At 39.7% G+C, this 9,108-nt stretch overlaps 1 protein-coding gene across 1 annotated transcript; it reads right to left on the reverse strand.

Annotated features, from left to right (window-relative positions):
* Positions 1 to 4,704: 4,704 nt before the first annotated feature.
* Positions 4,705 to 8,606, reverse strand: fzd9b (frizzled class receptor 9b). Its single transcript, XM_058750505.1, is given in 2 exon segments — positions 4,705 to 7,041; positions 7,044 to 8,606. Coding segments are annotated over 2 exon segments (1,746 nt in total). The 5' UTR covers positions 7,945 to 8,606; the 3' UTR covers positions 4,705 to 6,196.
* Positions 8,607 to 9,108: the final 502 nt, after the last annotated feature.

Raw genomic sequence — 9,108 nt, forward strand, 5'->3', positions numbered from 1 at the left:
TTTTCATTCATGCTAGATGCCGTTTAGGCAATTAAATTGAGTTTTATATAGCAGTGTGCTTCAAAGTCAGAGAAATTAGCAGAATATTTGTTTACATTCCGTCATAAATATCTATCTAATGTTAAAGTAAACATTTGTATTCTAAATGCACATGGTCTTCATTCAAGGTACTTGTGTGTCTTTTATGCCTCTTTTATTGGATTGTGGATTATTTGTTTTTATTTGAGAAACAGAAGAATGCTGATTGGACTCTGGGTTGAATGTCTGGTTTCAAAATAATGTGACATGCAGCAAAACATCCAAAAACATATTATGTTTGAATCTGCAAAGTGTCAGTTACTACTTTTTCCTGTGTTAATGTTGGAAGTATGATTTCTTGACAGTAGATTTCCCTTTGTATTTCACTGTTTTCTTCTATAGTTATTTGTAGTGTTTCAAATAAAAACCTGATACAAAAGCTTGTGCTTTCTGATTTGTGCGCTATGAAAAACTGCATATTTAAGTAAGCACTGTCATAAGGTCAACTGTGGCTTGTAAGACAGAAAATATGTCCACTGTAGTGGCAATACAACTTGTGTTCAATTTTGGGCCTATGATTTAGCTAATTGTGAAGTGCATTGGGTCAAAACTGAGTGTGCTTGTATCTCCAAGCTACAGTATGCAGTGAAATCAAACTGTGGCCAAGTGCAGGTTTAATAGGTTTGCAGTGACTTCATAAACCCATGTCAGTGTTGCTCTGAGAGCAGATGTCAGGACAAGTTCAGAACTTTATGTTTGACTACAAAACAGTAGCACTGAACACTTGAACAAGCACAAAGACAGAACAGTGGTTTTCACCAGTGAGGTAGATGGATTATGGTCTGTCAAATTCAATGTGCTCCTAAAGTTTTTTACTGTGGTTATTTTTTTAAACATATTTGGGGGTCGTTCGTTAACAAACTCTGACAAAGGCTGCACTGTTTCAGGATTCTGGAATCTGGGTAGACTTTATGTTATTCTGAGAATTTCAGTGTTTGTTTAAACAATATTTTTCAGATATTTCATGCATATTTTCCTCATCATGAGGACACACCACCTTTTTTAACCTGAACTTTGGCTGTTCCACCTTTGGCAGCTCCAGAGATTAATAGTCAGAAGGTTATGTTTTGTTTGGGTGTACGTTGTGGTTTCCACTACGTGTGTGTGCATGTGTGTGTGTGTGTGTGTGTGTGTGTGTGAAAGCACTCACGATGATAACTAAACATGTAATGCAATAAGTCTTTCTGTCATATCTGTTCATTCAGTTTGCGTAATTGGAGTTGAGGGCTTGAAAAATAAAAGTATTCGTGGTGTCAGCTGAAAAGGAAAGTCATTTCAGAAGATTAGTTACTATATATTTATAAAAAAGACATATTTTTGTTTATTTGTTAATTAGCTCTTATGAATTGTGCACAAAAAGACCTGGATCATAAAATGTAAACGGGGTCAATTTATAACTAATAGAAGATATTTTGAGAAATTTTATATCTGATATATTTATTTTTTAAGAAAGTTAGTCATGTTCTGAGGGTGAGAAAATTATGATAAAATTTTCATTTTTGGGTAAACTATTGGTTAGCAAACCAGAAGGCGAGGTGACAACTAATCATATTGTAAAGAAAAAATTCTACACACTCAGTGTACGCCTGTAGCTATGTGTGTATTAAAAAAAGAATCAATTCTTGACTAAAATAGGAACTAAAATGCATTTTGATTTTAGCTTACTGACGTATGGCTTAATTGCCTCTATTGTAGAAATAAGTCAATTTTAACATCGCAAGCCTCACAGTTTAGCTCCTACCTAGGCAAATTACAACACTAGAGATATATCATTGCACATAAATACTTCAATACAAACAGAAATTGTATTTTAGGACATAGAAACAAATCCAGCAGCAACATACATTTTTTTTTTTTTTTGGAACACTGATGAATTGTTTACAATAAAACCAGGATTGTCTTGAATATGCCTACGTTCAGTACTGAAATTTCACACATTTCAATACAACTGAATACAACACATTTCAATAAACTGTAAAAATTAATTATTTTGAAGTAAAAACAGATTATTGGATTACGTCTTTCTACTTTAAAGTGTTGTGTTTAATTTAATGTGCTCCTAAACGTCTTTGTAATTAAATGCAAAATTTACTAGCAATGTTTGATTGAAAATTGTTTCTACACCCAATATTGTACATGCATGTACTTGTACTTTATATACATTCATATTAGTAAAATAGGAGCATCAGTGCTGAGCAAAGCAGACCCACTATGTGTGAACCCCGCTGCGAAGCGACTGGCGCATTTTCATGGAAAGCTTCTCTTTTAGGCCAGCAGGTTTTCAATGCGCTCATTTACACATCAAAACAGTGCAGAAAAGGGATAGTTCTCTGGAGGGCAGGGGAGGGTGGAGGGGGTGGATGAGTGTAATGAGGGCTTCTTTTATTCTCTTTGCTCTCCCTCTCTCTCTTTCTTCTTTCCTAAGGGGTGGGTGGATGGTTGTGGACTGATAAGCATGGCTGGGGTTCGGGTGGAGGTGGGTAAACACCTCATAAAGATCCTCTTTTAATCAAACACATGACCGGACAGGGTCTCTCACACTCTGCTCGGTCGGACAGACAAGAGCGTGGCTAAACGACCCGATCCCACAACTTGCAGCGAGACTAAAAAGTATCCGGACTTTATAGGTGCATTAGATAAAATATCGTTTTGGTTTGAACAATGTATTTTAGAGTAGACTATTCCTTTGTTTGATAGGCATCAAACAAAGGAAAAGTTCACCCCAAAATTCTGTTGGTTTGATATTTGAGGTTTTATCATCATCAAAGCTTATTTTAGGTTTGCGAAAGAGGAAGTGAGAGGATGTGAGTGAATGAGAATGCATGTTCTGCTCCAGTGTTGACCTCACATTTGTGGTTGGGCAGGTGCCTTTCCGACGTAAGCCACTGGACTGAGTCATTTTAATTGGTGCCTTTAGATGCACACACACGCAGTCTTGTACCAGACGCAGTTTACTGACATTGTGATGGAGGTAAAGCACCCCTCTAGAGAGGCAACCTGAGCTGAAAAATACCAAAACACTCTGTCATAAAACGCTAGCAGACCTCAACGGCCTGCTCTGAACCACTGGCTGCTGAAAGGATGTGTGTACTTGCCAAAGCTCTCTCAGAGGAGCCACTTTTACAATGTTGTGATGACGATGGGTAAATGACACATGCAGCTGTCAGTTTAAACAACAAAACAATGTGGCTTCAATAACCCACATAGACCTGTCAGAGATTGCTTGTAAAATATTACAGCAGTGTCAGAAATTACTATTATTTTTATATTTACCCTCTATAATTGATTGTGAGATGGCCTTTTTAGGAATCTGAACAATTATGGCTGTTAATTGTGAATTCAAATCGACATAGGTATATATAATGCACAGGGTACATTCTAGATTTTGAATAGATTATAAAATATTGCAAAGTGTAATATATAATTGTTTAAAATAATCTAATACATTTTCTTTTTCTAAGACATATTTTGTTTGCATTTTTGCCCCAGGCCCAGGTAAATTTCTTTTTTTTTTTTTTTTAATGTCTAAGGAAAAACTGAGGCATTTTATTTACATTTGCATGACCAGCTAAATGGACCATGAATGTAATTTTAGTATGTAACTGCGAAAACTTGGTTGTCAGCAAACAAATGCTCAGGTCAGGTAAAGCCAGAGTCTGTGTAAATGACATTGGGCAGCAATTTAAACTACCCACCCAAAATCATGTTTTTATTGTGTTTTATTGTGTTAGCTGTATTTTTTTAGTCTTGTTTACTAACCCAAAATAACCCAACTGCAGTTTGATTGAGATTAAATGGAATGCACAATGAAAAACATGATTTTTGAAAATTGTTAAGAACGGAGTTATCTGTTTTTGCAAATGAACTCTTCATATATGTTTACACACCAAAACCCTGTAATTTCATTAATTGCGTTGACAGTGGCGATGAACAATTTCAAGAACTTCAACAAAGAATTTAATTAAATATTTTAGTGTATATAGCAATGCTAGGACTTATGAACCAGAGAATCATTTTTGGGATCTGTTTGATTTACATGACCTGTTTGGACAAATGGATTCACTAAAATGAATCAGACTTTCCAGCATTACTTAAGAGAGAGGGCAGATGTCTAGACTGTTCAGCAAAATTTTTAGACACACCTGCAGTTTAAGAGAACGTGTATGATTATTTCACTCACTAATTTGCTTGCAGAAACACTATAACATAAAAATGGAAATGTAGCACACTACACCAGTACTTATTGGAAAAAAAATAGTTACTTACTTTAACAAAATGTAGTGTGAAAGAGTAAATCTCACACCAACACTAAATTTTCCGTTATCTCATGCTTGAAATAATGCTGGATATATTTCTTAACGGGTCTTGCTATACCTAGAGTTTTATTCAGACTATTAAAATTTTGAGAATAGAAGTCCAAATAACCAATTCTTTTGAGGGATATGTAATGTTCACCCATGCCATAGACATATATAAATATGATACAAATACGTATTAAATATTAATGCTGCATACCGCATAGCCTGTTGGTTTGGTTTATCCATACATGTTCTAATAATGCTTCTTTTTTTAAACCAAGCTCAAAAAAAAAAAAAAAAAGATCTAAAACAAACATGCAATGGCATACGAATGAATCATCAAAACCCAGATCCGCTGCTCCAAACGGGCGGGGTAGGGTGAGGAAAATACAATTCAAGCAGCTATCGGAGCCCTACATGCTCCGGATCAAGCGTCGGAGAAAAGTGCCTTTATTTGCATGAGTGGCTCACATCAAAGAGCAGAGGGGGAAGAGAGAAGCGACACACAACAATAGGAGAATCTGGATGTGTGTGTGTGCATGTGGTGCACCTCATTAATGAAATATAATTCCAGAACAACCTCTGTGTTTAAAGGTGATGATGTGAACGTTCGCACAGAGAAATCCAGGCTACTGTCTGTCGCTCTGCTCAACGATTCCCTTTGAGGATGAAGGAGAGAAAACCACCAGGGATTTCTGTTCTGGTAAACGCGCTCAAAGGAAAGCGCACCCAAAGCGGCTGCATCTGTCATATGGAGGGGAATTAAAGAGAGAAAATAGAGCAAACGGCTAAAAGGAATAAAAAAAAAAAGAACATGGAGTATAACACGATGCATAAACAATGTGCTAAAACAAAAATGAGGCCTTCGCTACAAGCTTAATCTGCATGATCCAAGCTTAGTCACAACTCTGACCAATAGTCCCCTAAAACTGACAACATAGATTTATTCGTGTCAGGGGCGTACAAAGCCACATAGCCTTGTGTTATTCGGGGGTAGCCCACTCTTTTGAAGGCTCCTGAAAGGGTCCCTCAAGGATCGATTTGCATTTGAACTGGGGCAACCTTTCAGATGCAAACCTGGCTTTCTTCATCAAAATATTTGCATTGCTTTGACGCATTTTCTTGTTACAGTTCATGTGAAAAGTCTCACCAAGGCGCTTCTCTTTAACTTCCACCTCTAAATAGATGCAAACACAACCATCCGGGCACAACAAGCACTTCAATTAAATTTAAATAATACTGTTGTTATGTGTAGCAAAACCAAAACAAAAGTGTAGTTTGTCTTTGTAGGAGTAGATGGCGCTTAAGTGAGCAATTACCTATTGAAATGCCTACTTCAAAGAAGAAATTTCAGACAACTTTTGAAAATATATAACATTTTATTATCTTCTTCAAAAAGGCACTTATTAACAGACTGATCAATGTCATCTTGTGAGAAACCAAGACAAACACAATTAAATATATATATATATACATATATATATATATATATACAATAAATAGAAGTCCTGAAACATTCGAACAAGTAATTAAACCTATTAACAAGTCATCGAACAGCTTTTAGATAGGGACACTGTGCACGTCTCCATGCAAGAGCGATTGCAGATATTTATAACTGATTAGGATGTGCATATCTGTCTCATTTTGTGCTACAGCAAGCAATGATAAAATTCTCCCTTTAACTAAGAAGTACTGTTAATCCATTGTTTAGCTGCAATGTTGGGTTTTAAGTTTGTTTGCTTCACTGCACCGTATGTCTTATTCTCACAAAGTCCACGGTACGGTACATCACAGATGAGGCCACAGTCTCAGGGCTGCGCTCATACGTGCGTGGGACAGTCCGAGTAGGGATCAGTCTTTGACATGTGCAGTATAACGGCAGGTGCTTTGTAGTGGCAGTGACTGGTGCTGCAGCTCCCGCTGCAGTGCTTCCTGCAAGTCCTTTCTGTCAACTTCCTGCTACACAGCCCCTGCCAAGTCTGCAGCGTCTTAGAGCTCCAGACCCACACACCACTAGTGATGCCCACCACCAGTGACATGAAGATCTTCAGCATGAACACGGCCACGGTGGGCACCGAAGACTCCAGGGAGCAGTCCTCGTTCCTCCGACCCGGGAATGTGGTGCACTTGCTTTGCAGCCCTCTAAATTTCCAGTAGTCCATGTTGAGACGTTCGTAGAAGTAGCAAATGATGACGCAGGTGGCGGGAACTGTGTACAGGATGGAGTAGATGCCGATTTTCACCATCAGCTTTTCTAGTTTTTCTGTGTTGGTGCCTTCGGTCTTCATAACCTTTCGGATGTGGAAAAGCGCCACAAAGCCGGTCAGGATAAAAGACGTCCCGATAACGAGGTAACAAGACAGAGGCACGAGGACGAAGCCCGTTAGCGCCCCCACGTCCATACTGCCCACATAGCACAGTCCGGTGAGCTCGTCGCCTGCAACTTTCCGCATGGTGAGGATGACTATGGTCTTCAGCGCAGGTATGCCCCAGGCAGCCATGTGGAAGTAGCTGCTGTGCGACTCGATAGCCTCGTGACCCCATTTCTTACCTGCCGCCAGGAACCAAGTGAGGGTGAGGATGACCCACCAGATGGAGCTTGCCATGCCAAAATAGTAGAGGATGAGGAAGACAATGGTGCAACCCGTACTTTCCAGGCCTCTTGGATAATATACAACTCGCCGTTCTCCCGGTCACACGCAATGTTCTCTGCCCCGGCGACGGATCGAATGATGAAGGCTACTGAGTAAACGTTGTAGCACATGGAGAGGAAGATGATGGGCCGCTCTGGGTACTGAAAGCGATGTGGGTCAAGCAGGAAGGTTAGGACTGTGAAAGCCGTGGATACGAAGCACAGAGTGGACCAAACCGCCATCCAAATGAAAGCAAAGTCCTTATCCTGTCTGGACCAGAACACATCCACGGCCGATGAGCAGCGTGGAGCGCACGTCTCGCTCTTTTCCACATACTGGAACTTTTCCGGGTTCTCACAAACTCCCATGCTTCCCCCTGAGCGTCCGTTCCCAGCGCCGGGCTGCCTTGGTCTGGGCGGCACAGGCAACATGCCCTCTCCTTTCTTAGTTTCGGTTTTGGTATCATTTTCCGGGGCTTCCATGCACAGCGCGTTGGGGTCATTTCTGGTGGGCAATTTAGAGCAGTCCAAAGAATCAGGCCAGGCGTAATTAAACTTCTCCATGATGGGCGAGCACTTCTGACGTGCCTGTTCGCACATGGGACGGCAGGCGGGGATGGATGTGGACACTTGGTCCGTACACATAGGGGCATAAAGAGAGCAGAGGAAAAATCTCAAATGCACATCGCAACCATATTCCACCAGAGGAGCGAATTCATTCAGCTTAATCGCAGCTTCCCTCTGATTGTCATGGTCCATAAAGTTGGGCATCCGGGTGAGGTTGTAACCGATGCCCTGGCACATAGGGATGGCGATAGGCTCGCATTTAGCCGGTCTCCCTCTCTCCAGGTCATAGGAGCCAATCTCTAAACTGTAGGCAGCAATGACCAGCTGACACCACAGAGAAATCACAATTTTCAGAGGTGAACCTCCCATGCTGGATTTTCAGTTTCAGTCACCTTTTTTTTGAATGAGGCAAGTCAGTGGAAACTTTCCTGGCATATACAGTCCCAAGAGAGGAAACTTTTGTGTGTTATGGGTGATTATACAGCTCCATAGACACCGCTTAGATTAAAAGTGCTTCAATGAATATTTAATGTGTCCTCCAGTTACAACGCTGAAAAACAGATATTCCTCTAAATGAAACTTCTCTCAAAAATATCCCTTTTTAAAGTCTGCATATCATATAAAATAATGCTTAATGTCCAAACTCGTTATATGTTTCTATGAAAAACGCGCGTGCACAGTCACTTAAAACACTAATATTTCATGTCAGTCGTTACCGTCATTACTAGGACAAATAAGGGCATCAGGAGGAGCTCAGCAAGAGAAATAACAAATTTGTCCTTGTCTTCAGTTATCTCCGAACTTCTGTGAAGCGTGTAGTCCGTCAGCAGCTCCTGTGTCCTCCTCACATCTCCACTGGCGCACACTGAACTTTCGCTCTCCTCTCTCAGTGTCCTCTAATACAGGGGCGGGGCATTCATGACGCACTCTCGTGGTTCCTCCTACACACTTCTGAAAAGCCAATGACGTCCAGAATGTGCTCCGCCTTCTTACAACTGAAAATATATTGCGTAAATCGTGGCTCCGCCCACCTACAACAGAAAAGGCGCTCAATAAAACACAAACTCTCAATCTGGAGATCTACCTTTGGACAAATGTATAATGGTAATAGTTTCAGGCAAAATGCAATATCATTGTTACTCCTACAAATTAAAACAATGAATTATGTGATCTCATTCAAACAGTGTAATAAGAACTTTTTCTTTCTTTCTTTTTTATTATTACAGTGGTATACGGTTTAGTAACAATAACTGTAATAATGATATTTTAGTGGAAACTACCATTGTGGTTTAAAAAAAAAAAGATTATAGTCTATGTAAGGTGTCCAATTCAAACGGTGGAATTGTTTGTTTTAGTAGACTAAATTCGTTTTACTTTGCATTCCTTTCAAATTTCTATAAATGATGTAAATCCTTACATATGAGATTTCAACCACAGATTTAGTTGTGAAATCATAAACAGCCGAACTTGATATAAAACGTCCCCCAGTGGCACTGGTATTATGGCCTAATAAAGCAATGGCAAAAGTGGAAA

This window comes from Onychostoma macrolepis, chromosome 18 (genome assembly GCF_012432095.1).
Source record: "Onychostoma macrolepis isolate SWU-2019 chromosome 18, ASM1243209v1, whole genome shotgun sequence".
Taxonomy (NCBI): Eukaryota; Metazoa; Chordata; class Actinopteri; order Cypriniformes; family Cyprinidae; genus Onychostoma; species Onychostoma macrolepis.